The 22,962-nt window shown below is 41.4% G+C and overlaps 1 protein-coding gene across 1 annotated transcript in view; it reads right to left on the bottom strand.

Annotated features, from left to right (window-relative positions):
• sbf2 (SET binding factor 2) overlaps positions 1 to 22,962 on the bottom strand; it is a 316,027-nt gene that overhangs the window by 34,115 nt on the left and 258,950 nt on the right. Inside the window, 2 exon segments of the mRNA XM_034163256.1 lie at positions 59 to 235; positions 11,853 to 12,031. Coding sequence (XP_034019147.1) covers positions 59 to 235; positions 11,853 to 12,031 — 356 coding nt within the window.

The raw sequence follows: 22,962 nt of genomic DNA, 5'->3' as shown, positions 1-22,962 counted from the left end.
ATGGGCTGAAGCCTCCAAGTTACTGCAAACTGTGCACATACAACTCCTATTTTGTCACCTGCAGAATCCATTCGGAGTCCTCCAAGGCTTTAAGGAAGGAGTCCTCCGAGTCAGAAGAGGTGGCACTTGGAGCACAGGCTCTCAGTAGCTTTTTAAAAGATGATTTCACCTGCCGTGAGTCCACAAAGTCCACTGGCACAAGTTCACAGTTCAGAGAGGAATCTACTTTTAAGCCCTGTGGAGTGGAAGACAGAATTGCAGATTAGGACACAGACATCTAGCATGTTAAATACATCTGTGTGATATAATGCAATGCAGCAGCACTGCTGTTACTTTATGAATAACCAGTAAAAAATTCAATTCAATTACAAATAACAACAACAACAAGAAAAAAAAATGCTTTATTTAACCAGATAAAAGCCCACTGAGAACAAAACCTCTATTACAAGGGTGACCTGGCTAAGAAAGGCAGCGGCACACATCATAATAAACAAGTTAACAACATGAAGAGAACATTCAAAACAAACAAAATACAAGCAATATACAAATAAAATAATCATCTTGGTCATTTTAACAATATTTAAGTTAAAACAGTTTAAAATTTAGAAACTCAGGCACTTCGTGGTCTCTTAAAACAGAGCTGAAAACATTCGAAGAAATAAACCCAGACAGTTTCAATTCAGATTGGAGGACATTCCAATCAGAGGGAGCAGAAAAACTAAAAGCTTTCTGTAACTTTCAGTGCAAACACAAAGTACACAAAAGCACATGTCATTTGAGTGCAAAGCATAATGGCTTTCAGATCTCCAAAGTACACTGGATAAATAAACCGGAATCAACCCAATAAGAGCCTTGTATACCAGAGTCATCCAATTTGTATATCGCCTTACATTTAAAGAAGGCATGCCAGCATTAGCATACAACTCGCAGTGATGGGTGAGGTGGCTACAACCAGTGATGAATCTCAGAGCACAATGGTACAGCGGGGTCAAGGATTGTAGATAACTGTTTGAAGCGTATATATACACGGCATCACTGTAGTTCAGTACAGGCAAGAAGGTAGCAGTTATCAGGAGCTACCTAGCTCTTAAGGAAAAACATAAATGGTAAATGAACTGCATTCAAATAGCGCTTTTCCATCTGCATCAGATGCTCAAAGTGCTTTACAATTATGCCTCACATACACCCATTCACACAAACACAATCACAGAGTGCTGCCATGGAAGGCGCTCACTACACAGTGGGAGAAACGTAGGGATTAAGGACCTTGCCCAAGGGCCCTTAGTGATTTTCCCATCAGGCTGGGGTTTGAACAGACGATCCTCTGGTTCCCAAACACTTATTGAGCGTTGTTAGAAGGAAAGGTGATGTAACACAGTGGTAAACATACCACCGTCCCAGCTTTTTTGAAACGTGTTACAGGCATCCATTTCAAAATTAGCAAATATTTGCACAAAAACAATAAAGTTTATCAGTTTGAATATTAAATATCTTGTCTATGTGGTGTATACAATAGAATATAGGTTGAAGAGGATTTGCAAATCATTGTATTCTGTTTTTATATACATTTTACACAACATCCCAACTTCATTGGAATTGGGGTTAATTTATCAGATGTGTCTCATGTACTGCGCTCTGAATATGTTTTACTTAATTCAGGAAGGAGATACAGTGTTCCTCTTTGTACATATAACTGATACAAACACTCGTTTATCCCATTGTCCGTGAAGTTCATAAATGAGCAGATGGCTCAGTGTGGACAGAAAAGATATTATAAGGTCATGAGATGCTGGTATGATTTTGTTGATTATGTATTTGTATTTTAATTTTAATCTATTATGTAATTGTTTTTGATGCATGGGTGGTCTGTACTAAATATGTTGGATGTGTTGTATGTGCAGCAGACCCCTCTGTCCAAGACAAATTTCTCCCTAGGGAGACTAATAAAGACACTTTGACTTTGAAGATGAACTTTAAAAGAAAGCTCCATATCAATAATTAATCCCAAATACTTGTAACTGCTGACTTGCTCAAGAGTTTTACCTCGAGCAGCTATAATTAATGGTATATTCTCCAAGGAAACAGGTGACTGAAAAAAACATTATTTTGGATTTCTCAGCATTCACGACCAATTTGAATTTCTCCAGACGGCACTGCACTACTTCAAAAGTGGAGTGCAAAAATTCAAATGCCTGTGTAACTGAGTTTGAATAACAATAGATTACAGTGTCATCTGCATAAAGATGATAGAAGGCATTTGATAGGTTTGCACACAGATCAGTAATATAAATTGTGAACAAAATAGGTCAGAAAAATGAACCTTTAGGAGCACCTTTTGTGACTTCAAGGAAGGTTAAACACCAGTCCAAATTGTCACCAGTCCAGTGAACGCACTATGTACTACTTGTCAAATAATCGCCAAACCAAGACAAGGCATGTGTGGAGACACCATGTTTGTAAAGAGTTTCTAACAAGACACTGTGATCCAGAGTAACAAATGCCTTTAAAAGATCAAGAAACACAAAACATTTTAGAATCCAGTGCCTCAAACACATTATTTAAAACTTTTAAAATAGCAGTAGCAGTGCAATGTTGCTTCATAAAACCAGACTGAAGAGGGTTTAGAATACTGTTTGATTCTAAAAATTCCTTCAGTTGATCAAAGACCAACTTTTCAAATACTTTTGCCAAAATGCAGAATTTTGAAATAGGTCTGTAATTATTCACATTTGAAGGTTCGCCTCCTTTTAGAAGTGGGACGACAAAAGCAGATTTCCAAACTTTAGGGAGTTTGTGCTTAGGCTTAAATTTAAAATACAAGTTAGGGGCTCAGAATTCTGATCTGTAGCCAACTTAAAAAAATAAAAAATGTATCCAAACCAGACCCTGTGACAGACTGGCGTCCTGTCCAGGATGTACCCCGCCTCACGCCCTATGACTGCTGGGATAGGCCCCAGCCCCCCGCGACCCTTAATTGGAGTAAGCGGCTGAAGATGAGTGAGTGAGTGAGTGAGTGGATCCAAACCATCAGGACTAGCTGATTTTTTTGGAATCCAACATCTTCAACACCCTACAGACCTCAGAAACACACAGGTTTAAAATGAAATGAACAATCAACAGGAGGACATATTACAATAGCAGATTCCCTATTTTAAACAGTTTTTTTTTAATCAGTTGAGGATATCAAATAAGTGCCCTGCTTCAATGGAATTCATTAAAATAATTTAACATGGCACATTTATCAGTCAGATTTGTAGAATCTTTGACCAGGATGTTAGGCAGCTCACTAGGAGGCATAGCACCAGAAGCAGATGTCTTGGAATGTTTAAAATTTTCTGTGATTTTAGATAAATAAAATTCAGATTTAGCCTTCATAATTAAGAAGGTACATTTTTTGCGGAGCTTATAAAAAGTTATCCAATCAGCCTCTGTGTTCATTTTTTGTGCCTTGGACCAGGCACAGTCCCTTACTTTTAAAAGGTTTCCAATTTCTGTGGAAAACCAAGGATTATTCCATCCCTTTATCCTAAATTTACATAATGGAGCATGTTTATTAATTAGCTTCAAGAATTTATCATAAAAAAATTGCCATGCCAACTCAATATCAGGAAAGACAGATATTTAATTCCACCCAAAAATAGACAAATCATACAAGAAAACCTGCTCACTAAAATGTTTAAAATCTCTTAACTATCCAAATCTGAAGACACCCAATCAAGGTTTAGGTCCCTCACTAACACAAGCTCATCAGAGTTTAGCCCTGAGATACAATTATTTAGACAACTTAGAGCTTCTCAACAGGCTGAGGGGAGCCCATAGCTGTGAGGAACTGTCTCTGCTGAAATTCAAGTTTCAATGCCAAAAATTCAAACTGTTTGCTAATAGATAGTGATGAAAGGAGCATCACATTAAACTTATTTTTTTATATAAATGGCACCTCTGCCTTTCCTGATCACAGTGGAAGACATTATAACAGTTAATAGCAATATCATAATCCGAGACTCAACCAAATCTCAGACAGCACGAAGGTATCCAGGTTCTGTTGTCTGTACCCAAATTCGTACTAATTCAATTTTAGGAAGCAGGCTCAGGACATTTAAATACAAAATGCCAAGGCCTGATCTGGCTTTGAAAGTATCAGGGGTATCAATATTTTTCAAAGAGGGTGAGGGGCCTGGCTTAGGCTGAAAATTGCAGTGAATGTTGAGGATGGAGTGAGACAGCGCTGGTGGAAGCTCTCAAGGAGACGGATGTGACTGCGATAAGTCACCCAGGTCTCTGAGCTGTAGAGAAGGGTGGTGAGAACAACAGCCCAGTAGAGGGGGATCTTCATCTTGCTCTTAAAGTTTTTGTTGTTCCAAACTCATTTGTACAGTCTGCCAAAGGAGCAGTTGGCTTTAGAGAGTCTGTTGTCAATTTCTTTATTGATCGTTGCATCAGATTAGATGGTGCAGCCCAGGTAAGTGAATTGCTGAGTTGATATCAGCTCTATATTGCCAATAGTTATGTGGGGCTGGTGGTAATTGTCCTGTGGGGCGGGCTGATGAAGAAACTCCATCTTATTGAGGCTGACCTCACGGCCAAAGAGCCGCAAAGTGTCTGCAAAGCAGGACGTGATGCGTTGCAGAGCTTGTTCTGTGTGGGCAACAATGGCAGCGTCATCCGCAAAGAGGAGGTCCTGGATCAGTCTCTCCTGTGTCTTGGAGTGGGCTTGGAGGTGTGGAAGGTTGAAGAGGCTGCCATCCAGACGGTACCTGATGTACAGTAGTGTTCAGAATAATAGCAGCGTTTCTCCTACTATGATGTTGGGCCTATATATCGAAAACCAGGTATCGTGGTATCATCAGTTTGGATATGTCAAAATACTTGAAGAGGTCATGTTGCCTTATGCTGAAGAGGACATGCCCTTGAAATGGGTGTTTCAACAAGACAATGACCCCAAGCACACTAGGAAACGAGCAAAATCTTGGTTCCAAACCAACAAAATTAATGCCTCGCAGATGTGAAGAAATCATGAAAAACTGTAGTTATACAAACTAAATACTAGTTTAGTGATTCACAGGATTGCTAAAAAAGCAGTTTGAACATAATAGTTTTGAGTTTGTAGCGTCAACAGCAGATGCTACTATTATTGTGAACACCCCCTTTTCTACTTTTTTTTTTACTAATAGCCCAATTTCATAGCCTTAAGAGTGTGCATATCATGAATGCTTGATCTAATTGGATTTTTGAGAATCTACTGAATCTACTGGTACCTTGTTTCCCATGTAACAATAAGAAATATACTCAAAGCCTGGATTAATCTTTTTAGTCACATAGCACTACTATTATTCAGAACACTACTGTACATCCCATCCTCATCATCGAGATCTTCTTTAGTTTGCTTGAGAATCATACTAAATAAGATGCTGAAGAGAGTCGGTGCCAAGACGCAACCCTGCTTCACGCTGTTGGAGATGGGGAAAGGCTTGGACAATTCTCTGTTGAGTCGAATCTGGCCACGCTGGTTTTCATGCAGCTGGATCATCATCTGTAGAAATTTAGGGGGGGGCAACTGAAGTGTTCCAGGATAAACCACAACCCTGTCCTGCTCATTGTGTCAAATGCTTTTGTGAGATTGACAAAGGTAGCAGAGTCCCTTGTTTTGCTCACGGCACTCCTCCTGGAGTTGACAGAGAACAAACACCATGTCTGTTGTGCCTCTGTTAGCTCTGAAGCCACACTGGCTCTCTGGGAGGTTTTCTTCGGCAATGGATGGTACGACCCTGTTGAGCAGGATTCTTGCAAATACTTTGCCAATGATGGAAAGTAGGGTGATTCCCCGGTAATTAAAGCAGTCAGACTTTTCACCCTTGTTCTTGTACAGGGTAATGATGATGGTGTTGCAAAGATCTTGTGGCAGCTTGCCCTGCTTCCAGCAGCACACAAAAACACTACATGTGCGTTGAATGGTGGCTTTCTTCACAGGACAAGTTGGTTGTGTGAGGTGGGCCTGATGAGCTGCCCTCTTCTTTGCTAGTAGGTCCTGGATTTCCTTGTCATTTCCATCAAACCAGTCCCGGTTTTTCTTCGTGTTCCCAAGGACTTCTTCGGACATTATCAGTATGGCTGTTTTCAGGTTCTCCCACAGGGTGTCTGGGGTGGGGATGTCAGTGAAGGGGGATTTGAGCTTTTGCTGCAGGTCTTCTTGGAACTTAGCTTTCACCATCCCCCAGCACAGTTTGCCAATGTCAAATTTCTTTACAGCATTGCCCTTCTTGATGGGTTTAGGCTTGAACTGCAGTTTGAGCTTGCAGCGGACGAGACGATGGTAAGTGTGGCATTCTGCACTGGACACCACTCTCGTGTGTAGGACATCTCTCACCTCCCGTTGGCGCACAAGCACATAGTCAAGTAGGTGCCAATGTCTGGACCGGGGGTGCATCAAGTTGTTTTCAGACAGTCTTTCTGTTGGAAGATGGTGTTGGTGATGACAAGTTGGTACTCGGTGCAGAACTCGAGCAGAAGGCACCTGTTGTCATTACAGTTCCCAGCGCCATGTCTTCCAAGGACTCCTTTCCAGGCACTGGAGTCCCTACGCACTCGTGCGTTAAAGTCGCAGAGGATTGCGACCTTGTCGCGTGTGGGAGTGTTGTTCATTAGTTTGCGCAGACTGGAATAGAAACTGTCTACATCCGCAGGATCTGCCAGAAGGGTTGGGGCATAGACACTGAAGAGCATAAGGTGATGCTTGCTATCCAGTGGTCGACCCATGGACATGAGTTTGAGTGGCCAGTCGGCAGCGTTTCCAATTTGGCGGTGATGGAGTTACCCACCATGAATCCAACACCAGACGTGCCTTTCAGTTGATGGTTTCCCGGACCAGTAGAAGGTGTAGCTGCCTTTGTCAGCAAAGCAAACCTCGCTGAGAGCTTCTATGTCAATGCTGAGGCAAGAGAGTTGATGTGATATACACTCAACAAAAATATAAACGCAATACTTTTGGTTTTGCTCCCATTTTGTATGAGATGAACTCAAAAATCTAAAACTTTTTCCACATACACAATATCACCATTTCCCTCAAATATTATTCACAAACCAGTCTAAATCTGTGATAGTGAGCACTTCTCCTTTGCTGAGATAATCCATCCCACCTCACAGGTGTGCCATATCAAGATGCTGATTAGACACCATGATTAGTGCACAGGTGTGCCTTAGACTGTCCACAATAAAAAGCCACTCTGAAAGGTGCAGTTTTGTTTTATTGGGGGGGGATACCAGTCAGTATCTGGTGTGACCACCATTTGCCTCATGCAGTGCAACACATCTCCTTCGCATAGAGTTGACTGCGAAGTTGCTGGATATTGGCAGGAACTGGTACACGCTGTCGTATACACCGGTCCAGAGCATCCCAAACATGCTCAATGGGTGACATGTCCGGTGAGTATGCCGGCCATGCAAGAACTGGGACATTTTCAGCTTCCAAGAATTGTGTACAGATCCTTGCAACATGGGGCCGTGCATTATCCTGCTGCAACATGAGGTGATGTTCTTGGATGTATGGCACAACAATGGGCCTCAGGATCTCATCACGGTATCTCTGTGCATTCAAAATGCCATCAATAAAATGCACCTGTGTTCTTCGTCCATAACAGACGCCTGCCCATACCATAACCCCACCGCCACCATGGGCCACTCGACCCACAACATTGACATCAGAAAACCGCTCACCCACACAACGCCACACACGCTGTCTGCCATCTGCCCTGGACAGTGTGAACCGGGATTCATCCGTGAAGAGAACACCTCTCCAACGTGCCAAACGCCAGCGAATGTGAGCATTTGCCCACTCAAGTCGGTTACGACGACGAACTGGAGTCAGGTCGAGACCCTGATGAGGATGACGAGCATGCAGATGAGCTTCCCTGAGACGGTTTCTGACAGTTTGTGCAGAAATTCTTTGGTTATGCAAACCGACTGTTTCAGCAGCTGTCCGAGTGGCTGGTCTCAGATGATCTTGGAGGTGAACATGCTGGATGTGGAGGTCCTGGGCTGGTGTGGTTACACGTGGTCTGCGGTTGTGAGGCTGGTTGGATGTACTGCCAAATTCTCTGAAACGCCTTTGGAGACGGCTTATGGAGAGAAATGAACATTCAATACACGAGCAACAGCTCTGGTTGACATTCCTGCTGTCAGCATGCCAACTGCACGCTCCCTCAAATCTTGCGACATCTGTGGCATTGTGCTGTGTGATAAAACTGCACCTTTCAGAGTGGCCTTTTATTGTGGGCAGTCTAAGGCACACCTGTGCACTAATCATGGTGTCTAATCAGCATCTTGATATGGCACACCTGTGAGGTGGGATGGATTATCTCAGCAAAGGAGAAGTGCTCACTATCACAGATTTAGACTGGTTTGTGAACAATATTTGAGGGAAATGGTGATATTGTGTATGTGGAAAAAGTTTTAGATCTTTGAGTTCATCTCATACAAAATGGGAGCAAAACCAAAAGTGTTGTGTTTATATTTTTGTTGAGTGTAAGAGCAGAACGGCGTTCCGGGCGGCTGCTGTCAGCTTTGTCAAGCATAGTCCTGACATTCCAGCAGGCTATTTTCAGGTCCTGGTTGCGTTTCTTAGAATTTGATTTCATGTTTGTTCGACCACTGTGAAGATGCCTGTTGACCGCGGCTAGCCAAATGGGTGTAGAGGAGATGAACTTTGTTTAGGCAACCTTTTCTACACCCCTCTCCATGTGGAGCAGGCATTGTTCTCCCTAAAAAAAAGGCTGCCTGGTCATTCAGGATGCTGCTGAGTGGTGCCGTTGCCTCCAGGTCGACAACCAGGCGGCCAAAGTCCTGAGCCGCCTGCATGCAGGATTGAGACTACGGCTTCCAGTGGCATCTACCTCCTGCGCATTCACCCCTTTCCCATCGCTGCAGGGCTTTTGGTTTGTCGGTCGGAGAATGTGAATGTGGACGGGGCCTTCGGTCTGCGCTGGGGAGTTTTAAGGTGAAGTGCAGTGCGCACAAACTGGCACCACCCTATAAACATGAGGTTCATCTGCTATAGCCTAGCAGGCTGGGAAGGTGACAGTGAGGTCCTCAGGTCGTAGGTTTGATGTCAGACTTTCCCTCTCCTAGGTGAGCAGCCAACAATGGCTAATGAGCCCCACCCACCCAGAGCAAGCCTGGTTATACTGCGCCAAGCCCCCGCAGTCGTCCTCTCCTTTTGGTTAGAATCCAGGGCGCACCAACGTGGAGATGGAGTAGGACTCAGGATCTGCGCCACTCAACGGATGATTTAGGTCCAGCTGTGGAGCTCACCCATAGAGGCATGCAGTGACTATGTTGACCCCGTATACCCCCTGGATATGGAGGAAATTCTGCAGAAATCGCTCAAATGAATTAACTTAGGGAGTTGTGGTGGATGACTGCTCCAGTAAATAATCTTCCCCCATGAGATCAATTTCCTCACCAGAACACCCCACTTCTATCATCTATTGTCACTGCCATCTAAATAGTAATGCACCAGCTTCACATGGCTCTTCATGTTATGCCCAGAACACATCAATGATTAAGTCAATACAACACCCTTTGTCCACTGATGGATCTAGACTATGGATCTAGACTATGATCCAGGATTTCAATGACTTCATAGACTCAGCCTTTAGAAGTGTATCTGGTGAAAGTGTCAAATTTGTAGAGACTTAACTTATCTCAGCCGTGGCATTCATGTGTCTGTGTCCTTGGCTTTTGAGATCAAGAGACACCCGGGAAGAGCTTATGGAGTCATGAGGTCGGTTGACAGAGATGTATGTCCATGCCTTTGAAGGAGAAAAAAGGCCCAAGTCTTACTGTATGACTGTGAGTCCTGGATGACAGCCAGTGACCTCAAGCAACAACTAGATGTCTTTGGTACTAGGTGTCTTGGGAGAATCTTTGGTCCTGGCTGGAGTGACTGTGTCAAAAGAATAGCTACCAACTGTGCACTACTCAATGACATGTTGTAAAAGTCTTCATCAATATACCAGATTGCTTCATCAATGTAATGCAGAAGCATATTTCAGGAGAAAAGCAGAACACAGCGTACACATTACAGTGTGAACCTCAGAAAGGAGAAGCAGAAGCTGTGCAGCACTGCACAGGTTGTTCCATCTGTGGTGGAAGCAATCAAAGCACAGCTCAAGTGAGAGAGAAACAACATATCTAAGGATGCCATGTTTTGTTGAGCACTAAAAATTCTACTGTGTACTCACAAGATACAACAATTCCTCACATTTGCCCACATGATAAGCATGTGTGCTGTGCCAACTTGCCAAGGGAGAGAAGTTATTATCGGGTGTTTATGTGGAGAACAACAAACACAGAGATACATTTAATAGGCACAGATTATATTTTGTTTGCACAGACAGAAATGTGCAAACCACAAATTCATGCTGGATTCCAGACACTGCAAAAAATGGGCATGACCCATTACTCAAATCTGCTGCCCTACTGCTGAATTCCAATGAAGGTTTTAAAATACAAATCTCATCCAAAAATGAAACCATTGCAAAGTCAGAAAACTATGTTTTATCTGGATCACAGAGTCATAAAATGCCATGCTTGGGCTTATTTCATTCCAGAAGAGGTCTACTTTTTATGATTACCCATATATTGCTATTCTCCTACAAAATAATGAGTATAAATGGTTGCAAATATGGGGTACAGCAATGACCGTTCTTCTCTCCAGATGACCAAAGCAGGAGCTGTGTCAGCACTTTTGGCATCGCATCAGACATGTTTCCAGTGTGAACTGGACTCCAACAGGGCTGCTCCTTGTCACCAATCCAGTTCTTGATTTTCATGGACAGGATTTCAAGGTGCAGTCAGGGCTTGCAAAGTGTTCAGTTTGGTGACCTCCAAATTATATTGCTAATGTTTGCAGATAATGCGGTTCTGCTGGCTTCATCAGACGGTGACCTCTGAAGTACACTGAGAAAATTTGAGGCAAAGTGTGAAGCAACTGGATGAGGATCAGCATCTCCAAATCAGAGACCATGATGCTCTTTTGGAAAAAGTGGACTGTCCCCTCTGGGTTAGGAGAGAGATATTGCCTCAAGTAGAGGAGTTCAAGTATCTCAGGGTCTTGTTCAAGAGTGGGGTAACTTGGAGTGTGAGATTGACAGATGGGTTAGAGCTGCATCTGAGCTCCTCTGAATGCTGTATAGGACTATTGTGGTGAAGAAAGACCTGAATGTTCCCAGTGAATTTACGTGAATTTACCTATGGTCATGAAGTTTGGGTAATGACTGAAAGAACAAGGTTGCTCTCAGGGACAGGGTGAGAATCATGAATATCCAGAACAGGGTTTGAGTACAACCACTGCTTCTTTGCATAGAAAAGGAGCCAGGTGAGGTGGTTTGTGCATCTGGTGAGAACGTCTCCTGATCGTCTCCCTTTCGAGGTCTTCCTGGCACGTCCAACTGGGAGGAGGCCGTGGGGAAGATGCAGAACACGCTGCAGGGATTTACCAGCTGGCTTGGGAATGCCTCGGAATCCTTCAGGAAGTGTTAGAGGACTTGGTTGAGGGTAGGGAAATGTGGGATAAGCTGGTTGGTCTGCGACCATGACCCGAATCTTGATAAATGGCAGAAAATGAATGAATGAATGAATGAATGACTACAAGGTACAGGGCAACAAGCTTGGTCATAGGCAATTCTGGCTTTAAGGAGTTAACTTCACTCTTAATGGACTGCAAAAGCTGGTTTTTCACAGAATAAATCAAACAAAACTTGTATTTAGGTTTTGGTTAAAACTAGGTTTGCTTTAAAATAAAAACTAATGAAACGTCACCACAGCCTTCACAGAACAGATTAAAGTTGGTTTCTCACCCTCAGATGAGATTTTTCTCCAAAGATGTAGAATGCAGCTTGCTGCTTGAGAAGCTGAGCCTGCAAACTGCTACTGCCTGCAAGGGGCGCCAGATCCTTCCCTGCAAGCCTGGCACCCACATCTACTGCTGAATGGTGATGGCTGAGTCTACTGCTGGAGCGGAGGCTGGCCCACATGCCTGCATTCACACAGACATAAATCACAGATGGGCGGGAACCCTCATGGAAGGACAACACTGATGCTGCTGTCAAAGACTTTACAACAAAGCATACATGACATGTACACAATAACATGCACAGCAGTGAAACAAGCACTTTGTGAACCTCTTCATTCTTTCAGTCCACCAGCAAAGCCTTGGCCTCTGTGAACTGAGTGCAGGAAAACTATATTGAAAGCAGACGTTGCTGGAATTTCTTAGTCAGAAAATCAGCATGCAGAAGCTTCCGATCACAATGAATCATGATCAGGAAGTATGCAGGGTTTTTTTTTAAATAATCACTTTTAGCAGGTCTAAGTAGCACTTGGTCTAACTGTCAAACCATTACAAATGTTAGCATCTGGGACCAAGCAGTGATGCAACTACCTTTCCGATAAACAGAATAAAAAATTCCGCCATAAAGCACTGCACAAAAAAGTGGTAATTATCTACAACATAAATTAGTAAAATTTCTGACAACTTTTAATCTTCAAAAATAGATAATTTCTTTTAGGTGATCACTAATTTCTAAGAAAATTAAGTTTACTTAATTTTTTTTTTTTTTTTTTTTTTTTTTTTTACAATAACTGTTCCTGAATAATTGTTGATGACAAACGTCTTGCTGTTGCCATGTACCAACCTGCTACATCACAACCAATTATTATTATTTTTGCTTTGTTCTTGAATTTGAAAATCAGTTTGTACCTTGATAATACTTGAATTTATGTTAATCAATCAAGAAAATAAATATGTTTGTTTTGGTTTGAACATTAAAAATCAAATTTTCTGTTAACATACTGGTGAAGAAATTTTTTTTTGCATTTTTTAAAATCAAAATGACAAAGGTTGCTCAAAGTTTTTCAGAGCATCGCATTTTAGAATATAGTGTAAAGCTATAAAGAAGTAATTTCGTAGCTGTACGAAGAGCTTGTCAAATTTGCTAAATCAAAAATGTAATTCATTAATTTTTTAACGTCTGTATTGCACATATAGGTCATATCAACAGCATGATTATGGACAATGATCACTACACAAGTGTTCCATTTTATAGGGAAAATACAAGACCTAATAAAAATGATACTCAGCAAAGCTTTTAATCATTTGTTGAATAACTTAAAGGAGACCTGCATTGAAAAAAATGCAGTCAGATTTTTTGAACAAAAAATGACTTACATTTACACGAGATCCTTCTGAATGTAGTAAAGTAAATCTGCAAGCCCAGATCTGTCATTCAACGGAAAAATCTTCATTTGAAAATGACAAATTTACAGCTAACATTTAGCCCTCCGCAAATTGTCCCTCTCATCATGGATGCTGTCGAGACGTCACGGACAAGACCCTCTCCCAGCATGCATTGCGCCAATTGTAATTTGTGGATTTACGTCAGTTTGCATCTGCACCTTTTTCTTGTCTTATACGGAAGGATCTACTTTTTTTAAAACTTCATATTGTCTTGCGGCACATTTGGTGAGTACACATTTCTTTTATTTGTGCTTGAAAATTATTTTGGGGGACTTTTTCATACGCCCGTTTGATTGAGTGGTGTCGCAATAAAAATCTAGTCTTTCGCCTCCGGTACCATCGCGGGATATGGAGGCGAGACTCGCAAAGAATCCCAGTCATTAAAAATATATAAACCTCTCTCAGCGTCCATGGAACTCTGGGGCTCCGATTGCAGAGATGTGCGGTGCTGTGGATTTTGCCGCAAGAAGTCTGTCCTTGCAGCAACAGGTGTACCGGCCGCTTTGCATTAAAACAGCGAGCGTAGCGAAGGCAGAGAGCGGGAGAGGAAGAACGGCGCCCGCTGTGGATGTCGTTGCTGATCTGAGCACATCTGTATCTGACATTCATTGCAGCTTACTTTTGGATGTTGAAATCAGGACGTGTATAAGTAACATTACTAACAAATAAAATCAATTTCAAGGCGGGAGCGCGTCGTCTTGTCCCTGACGTCATGGAAATGATACGGCTGTACAAACTGTACAAACAGAGGGCTAAATTTTAGCTGCAAATTTGTCATTTTTAAATGAAGATTTCTCAGCTGAATTACAAATTTGGGCTTACAGATTTACTTTACTGCATTCACAAGGGTCTTAGAAATACATATCAGCTATTTCTTTCTGAAATTTGACCACATTTATTTCAATGCAGGTCTACTTTAACGACCTTGACGCCTTCGTTGTTGTGGGACTGTGTCAGTCTGCCCTCTGCTACAGCTGTTTCCAATCATGAACGTCCATTCCTTTAACCTCTACCCTGCATGTTTGCCACCTCTCCCTGCTCCACCAACTGCTAATTGATTACAGGTCATGTGCACTCAGCCAATAAAGTGCTCGGAAACACCAAACTTGCCAATTCAGCTGTGGGTGCAGCAGGTACACATGGAAAACATGCAGGGCAGCTGATCTCCAGAAGCAGGGCTGGTGACACCTGATCTAACAAAAAGCACCACAATGTTTGATTCAGAGCTTTTGGCAGTAGATCCAAGTTTGCAATCATAGACCATAATACCATATTAGTCCAGGGGTCCACCACCAGGCTATGTCCACTGGGGAATCACTGGAAATCAGTCAGACAGACAGCTGGTAAAACAGCTGGTCCACTTAACAAGACCGGACAAGAGTCCGCCTCAGATGCTGGAGATTACACCTCTTCACAGAACACTGATTTCAGCTGTAACAGGTAGGGGAATTACATGGCAGCGTGCAGAGTTTGATTTTTGGAAGGCATATCCTATGGCCCTAAGTGCATTTTAAAAAAGGAATGGCAGTGCAAATTCACATTAACAGCATTCGCTGTATGACACAGTCTAGCTCCTTGTCAGTGACCTGCATACTCACCATGTGTCATACTGGGATACTTTGTTTTGGTGCACGTAACAGCACATTCCAATTCTCACCAGTGTCCAACAACTTTATGCAGTTTTAACAGAAGAGTTGGAGAATGTTCACCTATGCTGCATTTGATCTACCTTGGAACAGAGAAGACGAAACTTGACATTACATCATTTTTGACTATGTTAATGTTTCATTAGCCCGAAAGATGTGAATTTTTCACAGCGATGTGCTGGATAATGTTCGCTATGTTAACTTCCATTTTGGGGGAATGATGTCAAATGCAAAAGCCTAAGTGGAGAAACCTTTCTTGAGTTACCGAGTTAGAATTCTAATCTGTGGTGGCATTTTCTTTGATTCCTCCAAGTCACAAGTCTGAATTTCCAAGTTCCCATTTTTGTTAAACTCTATGAAAAGGACATATGAGACAGTGCTACTGTGGACACACCAACTACTACACTAATGCACATAATCTGCTTCGCGACTCACCTTGTTTATGGAGTACAAAACGTAGATCTCCAATTGAGCAGCAAGAGTCTAAGTAATCATTTGTAGTGGATTTCCTGTTAACAATTCATTTTCAATATGAAATGGCTGAGTGTGGAGTTTATATTCATGTTCGGTGTTTTACTTGAGGGTATACAGGTACATGTCAAAAAATTTGAATATCATGAAAAGTTCAAAATTTTTTTTCAAGCATTTCAAAGAGCAAATATTTTAAATATTCTAATTTCAGTACATAGAAACTAAAATGTTTGTCATTTTTAAATTTTAATTTAGATAATTATAGCCTACAGCTCTAAAGAACAGAAAATGCATATCTCAAAATATTAGAATATTTCACCAGATGACTTAAAAAAAAAAAAAAAAAAAGGATTTATAACACAGAAATGTTTAACTTCTGAAAGTAATGTTAATTTATGTTATTTAAAAAAAATGCACTCAGTGCAGGGGTGGTGGCCAAGTAGTTAGTGTGCCTGGTTTCAGTTTCAGGTTCAGGTTCAAATCCCACCCCTGCGGCATTTCTCCAAGTAACGTGGAGTTGCATCAGGAAGGGCATCCGGTATAAAATTTGTGCCAAATCAATGTGCAGATCCACCTCGGATTTGCTGTGGTGACCTGAGTGCAAAATAAGGAAACAGCCAAAAGGACTTACTTCCCACTCAGTACTTGGTTGTGGCTCCTTTTGAATGAATTCCTGCATCAGTGTGGTGTGACATGGAGGCAGTGGTGGGCACAGATAACCAAAAAAATTAACTTTGATAACAGATAATCAGATAATTGAAAAGTTATCTTTGATAAAGATAAAACGATAAACCACCCAAAAATGTATCGGAAGTTACAGATAACCGATAAATTCCAGTACTGTCTCTGGTACATTTGCAACTACTGACAAACTGAATTTGAGTTTTAACACCACGATCGCTTCTGGTAGCATCAAAAGCGACAATAGACCCAAACAATGAGCCCGCACTTCTGTCTGTGAACATCTTGCCCCCTGCTGGACGCGCTTGTTTACTACATGGCTTCCAGTACAGAAGCAAGCTGAGAGCAGCCGCAAAGCCCAGCTCTCTACCCAGTCACAACGCTCCGGTCAGGCGGAGGTCTTGGAAAATAAAGCAGTGCTGAGTTATGGTTTGGTGTATAAATAAAATGAATACTGATAGAATAACTCCATTAATGTCAATTCTGTCATTTGTACAAAGTTAAAATATAACATATATCTTTTAATGTTGAAGATTACCCCCTGGCAGATCCCGAGCAGCCGGGAAAGCAGGCCGACTGGGTGACTGTGAGGAGGAAGCGTAGTTCTAAACAGAAGCCCCGTGTACAACGCCAACCCTTTCACATTTCTAACCGTTTTTCCCCACTCGGCGACACACCCGCCGAGGATCAAACTCTGGTTATTGGCGACTCTGTTTTGAGAAATGTGAAGTTAGCGACACCAGCAACCATAGTCAATTGTCTTCCGGGGGCCAGAGCAGGCGACATTGAAGGAAATTTGAAACTGCTGGCTAAGGCTAAGCGTAAATTTGGTAAGATTGTAATTCACGTCGGCAGTAATGACACCCGGTTACGCCAATCGGAGGTCACTAAAATGAACATTAAATCGGTGTGTAACTTTGCAAAAACAATGTCGGACTCTGTAGTTTTCTCTGGGCCCCTCCCCAACCGGACCGGGAGTGACATGTTTAGCCGCATGTTCTCCCTGAATTGCTGGCTGTCTGAGTGGTGTCCAAAAAATTAGGTGGACTTCATAGATAATTGGCAAAGCTTCTGGGGAAAACCTGGTCTTGTTAGGAGAGACGGCACCCATCCCACTTTGGATGGAACAGCTCTCATTTCTAGAAATCTGGCCAATTTTCTTAAATCCTCCAAACCGTGACTATCCAGGGTTGGGACCAGGAAGCAGAGTTGTAGTCTTACACTCCTCTCTGCAGCTTCTCTCCCCCTGCCATCCCCTCATTACCCCATCCCCGTAGAGATGGTGCCTGCTCCCAGACCACCAATAACCAGCAAAAATCTATTTAAGCATAAAAATTCAAAAAGAAAAAATAATATAGCACCTTCAACTGCACCACAGACTAAAACAGTTAAATGTGGTCTATTAAACATTAGGTCTCTCTCTTCTAAGTCCCTGTTGGTAAATGATATAATAATTGATCAACATATTGATTTATTCTGCCTTACAGAAACATGATTACAGCAGGATCAATATGTTAGTTTAAATGAGTCAACACCCCCGAGTCACACTAACTGTCAGAACGCTCGTAGCACGGGCCGGGGCGGAGGATTAGCAGCAATCTTCCATTCCAGCTTATTAATTAATCAAAAACCCAGACAGAGCTTTAATTCATTTGAAAGCTTGACTCTTAGTCTTGTCCATCCAAATTGGAAGTCCCAAAAACCAGTTTTATTTGTTATTATCTATCGTCCACCTGGTCGTTACTGTGAGTTTCTCTGTGAATTTTCAGACCTTTTGTCTGACTTAGTGCTTAGCTCAGATAAGATAATTATAGTGGGCGATTTTAACATCCACACAGATGCTGAGAATGACAGCCTCAAAACTGCATTTAATCTATTATTAGACTCTATTGGCTTTGCTCAAAAAGTAAATGAGTCCACCCACCACTTTAATCATATCTTAGATCTTGTTCTGACTTATGGTATGGAAATAGAAGACTTAACAGTATTCCCTGAAAACTCCCTGCTGTCTGATCGTTTCTTAATAACATTTACATTTACTCTGATGGACTACCCAGCAGTGGGGAATAAGTTTCATTACACTAGAAGTCTTTCAGAAAGCGCTGTAACTAGGTTTAAGGATATGATTCCTTCTTTATGTTCTCTAATGCCATATACCAACACAGTGCAGAGTAGCTACCTAAACTCTGTAAGTGAGATAGAGTATCTCGTCAATAGTTTTACATCCTCATTGAAGACAACTTTGGATGCTGTAGCTCCTCTGAAAAAGAGAGCTTTAAATCAGAAGTGCCTGACTCCGTGGTATAACTCACAAACTCGTAGCTTAAAGCAGATAACCCGTAAGTTGGAGAGGAAATAGCGTCTCACTAATTTAGAAGATCTTCACTTAGCCTGGAAAAAGAGTCTGTTGCTCTATAAAAAAGCCCTCCGTAAAGCTAGGACATCTTTCTACTCATCACTAATTGAAGAAAATAAGAACAACCCCAGGTTTCTTTTCAGCACTGTAGCCAGGCTGACAAAGAGTCAGAGCTCTATTGAGCTGAGTATTCCATTAACTTTAACTAGTAATGACTTCATGACTTTCTTTGCTAACAAAATTTTAACTATTAGAGAAAAAATTACTCATAACCATCCCAAAGACGTATCATTATCTTTGGCTGCTTTCAGTGATGCCGGTATTTGGTTAGACTCTTTCTCTCCGATTGTTCTGTCTGAGTTATTTTCATTAGTTACTTCATCCAAACCATCAACATATTTATTAGACCCCATTCCTACCAGGCTGCTCAAGGAAGCCCTACCATTATTTAATGCTTCGATCTTAAATATGATCAATCTATCTTTGTTAGTTGGCTATGTACCACAGGCTTTTAAGGTGGCAGTAATTAAACCATTACTTAAAAAGCCATCACTTGACCCAGCTATCTTAGCTAATTATAGGCCAATCTCCAACCTTCCTTTTCTCTCAAAAATTCTTGAAAGGGTAGTTGTAAAACAGCTAACTGATCATCTGCAGAGGAATGGTCTATTTGAAGAGTTTCAGTCAGGTTTTAGAATTCATCATAGTACAGAAACAGCATTAGTGAAGGTTACAAATGATCTTCTTATGGCCTCGGACAGTGGACTCATCTCTGTGCTTTTTCTGTTAGACCTCAGTGCTGCTTTTGATACTGTTGACCATAAAATTTTATTACAGAGATTAGAGCATGCCATAGGTATTAAAGGCACTGCGCTGCGGTGGTTTGAATCATATTTGTCTAATAGATTACAATTTGTTCATGTACATGGGGAATCTTCTTCACAGACTAGGGTTAATTATGGAGTTCCACAAGGTTCTGTGCTAGGACCAATTTTATTCACTTTATACATGCTTCCCTTAGGTAGTATTATTAGACGGTATTGCTTAAATTTTCATTGTTACGCAGATGATACCCAGCTTTATCTATCCATGAAGCCAGAGGACACACACCAATTAGCTAAACTGCAGGATTGTCTTACAGACATAAAGACATGGATGACCTCTAATTTCCTGCTTTTAAACTCAGATAAAACTGAAGTTATTGTACTTGGCCCCACAAATCTTAGAAACATGGTGTCTAACCAGATCCTTACTCTGGATGGCATTGCCCTGGCCTCTAGTAATACTGTGAGAAATCTTGGAGTCATTTTTGATCAGGATATGTCATTCAAAGCGCATATTAAACAAATATGTAGGACTGCTTTTTTGCATTTACGCAATATCTCTAAAATCAGAAAGGTCTTATCTCAGAGTGATGCTGAAAAACTAATTCATGCATTTATTTCCTCTAGGCTGGACTATTGTAATTCATTATTATCAGGTTGTCCTAAAAGTTCCCTAAAAAGCCTTCAGTTAATTCAAAATGCTGCAGCTAGAGTACTGACGGGGACTAGAAGGAGAGAGCATATCTCACCCATATTGGCCTCTCTTCATTGGCTTCCTGTTAATTCTAGAATAGAATTTAAAATTCTTCTTCTTACTAAGGTTTTGAATAATCAGGTCCCATCTTATCTTAGGGACCTCGTAGTACCATATCACCCCAATAGAGCGCTTCGCTCTCAGACTGCAGGCTTACTTGTAGTTCCTAGGGTTTGTAAGAGTAGATTGGGAGGCAGAGTCTTCAGCTTTCAGGCTCCTCTCCTGTGGAACCAGCTCCCAATTCAGATCAGGGAGACAGACACCCTCTCTACTTTTAAGATTAGGCTTAAAACTTTCCTTTTTGCTAAAGCTTATAGTTAGGGCTGGATAAGGTGACCCTGAACCATCCCTTAGTTATGCTGCTATAGACGTAGACTGCTGGGGGGTTCCCATGATGCACTGTTTCTTTCTCTTTTTGGCTCTGTATGCACCACTCTGCATTTAATCATTAGTGATCGATCTCTGCTCCCCTCCACAGCATGTCTTTTTCCTGGTTCTCTCCCTCAGCCCCAACCAGTCCCAGCAGAAGACTGCCCCTCCCTGAGCCTGGTTCTGCTGGAGGTTTCTTCCTGTTAAAAGGGAGTTTTTCCTTCCCACTGTAGCCAAGTGCTTGCTCACAGGGGGTCGTTTTGACCGTTGGGGTTTTACATAATTATTGTATGGCCTTGTCTTACAATATAAAGCGCCTTGGGGCAACTGTTTGTTGTGATTTGGCGCTATATAAAAAAAAATTGATTGATTGATTGATTGAAATACAGACAGATCGCAAAGGATCTGGGTAAAATGTGCCTCTGCTAAACACTGATTGGTTCAGTCATTCATTATGTAAACCAACACGTTAATGTGACGTGTGTCGTGTGTTGGTGTTTACAGATAAATGTGCTTTTGTAAAATATCCCATTTTTTTATTTGTAAAAACAGGCATTTTTTATGGAGCCCTGGAAGTATCATCGCAAAATGTTTTGCATGTGGAGAGAATGTGCACTCATTTTATTATATTGTGCGCACGTTTTCTTATATTGTGCACGCGTTTTATGATGTTGTCCGCACGTTTTCTTATATTGTGCACACATTTTATTATACTGTGCGCTCGTTTTAAGCATCGTTTGAGTAAAACAAGAGCACAATCTACTTAAACGTGGCCACAATTTGTAAAACGTGCACTCAATATTGTCTTGACACATAAATGTTGGCAATTAGCCAACAAACCAGGAGACAGTGTAATACATTTCCCCATTAGAAATGGACGTGGTCAGAGTGTATCATCATGGTTTGGGCACCCAAGTATTGACGTTTCAAATCCCGCAAAACCTCTGAGAGGTTGCCGTGCTGCGAGATCTCAGTAACATTGAGAACTGCATTGAGACGCTCTGATCGGGCTGCACTTTAGCCGCTGCACACGGAAAACACCATTAACATCGCAACATAAAACAATTTTTATATTGTGCCTAAAATTCTTATGAATATAATCTCTGGGATTATAGATATTGTTATTGTGTTTGTTTTATGTAAAAATGCGAGAATCATAGGCTGTCTCTCCGTTATTTTCAATGGGAGTTGCTGTGAGCTACGCTCGCTTCCTGATCATGTCGTTCTGGGGGAAGTGAAGTTTGCTCTTTAATGTCTTGATTATTGTTCTTTACAACACTGGTTGTCCTCTTTGTTCCAGACTAATATATATATAATATGTCTGAAATTCGGTTTGCTTTTATTAAATTCCACACAGATTAAATGTAGCAGACACGGATTAATTGTTATAATTGTTTTAGCAAGTTTTCAGGGTATCATGCATGCAGTGCAGTCTCTTATTAACATGATGAAATGCATAAAAAATACATTTTTGTAGTATAATATTCATTTACAATTGTCATGTGGATTCTCTGTTGTTTTGACTGCAGCAACTCTCTGGCATGCAAGGGATTATGGGATACGTCAACAGGGCAAATAGAGAACTCCAGCTGCCCAGCAGGACATTATCTGGAGTTTAAGCACATTAAAAAGGATGCTGAGGGTGAAGCATCTCCCAGTCGTGAGGATGACAATTTAGGTCATATTATGAAGTTAATTTTGAACGAAAGGAAAACGTGCGCACATCTTACTAATTCGAGGGCCCAATTAACGGAAAACGTGTGCACGAATTATCACGACCAGGAAAATGTGCACACGTTTTGTTAATTTGACAGCACGTTTTTATTAATTCGTGGGCTCAATTAAAGGAAAACGTGCGAACAAATTATCATGGCCAGAAAAAAATATCACTTTAAGTGACCTCTCCTGGGTTCCGTAGGGCCCAGCTTCAGGGCCAATACTGCCATGAACACTACTGGCCAGAAGATGGCAGTAGAGACCTTGAAAACTTGCCAAAACAAAATTCCAGATAATCTGTGTCTGCTACTTTTAATTTAATAAACGCAGACACAATAACGTCTATAAACCCAGAGAATATATTCACGAGGGTTTTAGGCACTAGAGCTTAATGCTGTTGTTTCAATCAGAGTGTTTTAAATGCATTTCTCATGTCGTGAACGTACTGAGATTACCCTATCCTACCCATAATGCACTGCTGGGCAGAGCATATATCCACACTAAAACCTTAAAAATGAGCACATTAATTTAAAACTAAAACATATATCTGATATTTTCACTTTATAAAACTTTAGACATGACATTAATTTAAATAATTTGTCCAAAATTAGTCTGGTTAAAAGTTGAACCATAAGTTAAAAATGTATGCGTCTGGATGACTTGGGTGATATTGCCCTCGTGTTAGTATGGGGTTAAAAGAAATTAGTTTTTTTTTTATTTTGGGGACCAGTTCTCCTTTGCCTGCAGAGGATAGAGCAGTTTGTTTTTGAAGCAGCTCTCCTCTGTTTTGTAGAGGGTAGATCTACACAAAAGCTATGAAATGTTTAACAGGTAGGTGCTCAACTGATTTTAAA

Source organism: Thalassophryne amazonica, chromosome 2 (genome assembly GCF_902500255.1).
Source record: "Thalassophryne amazonica chromosome 2, fThaAma1.1, whole genome shotgun sequence".
In the NCBI taxonomy this organism is placed as follows: domain Eukaryota; kingdom Metazoa; phylum Chordata; class Actinopteri; order Batrachoidiformes; family Batrachoididae; genus Thalassophryne; species Thalassophryne amazonica.
Note: the sequence above shows the minus strand (reverse complement) of the source record. Positions and strands in the feature narration are given on the sequence as shown.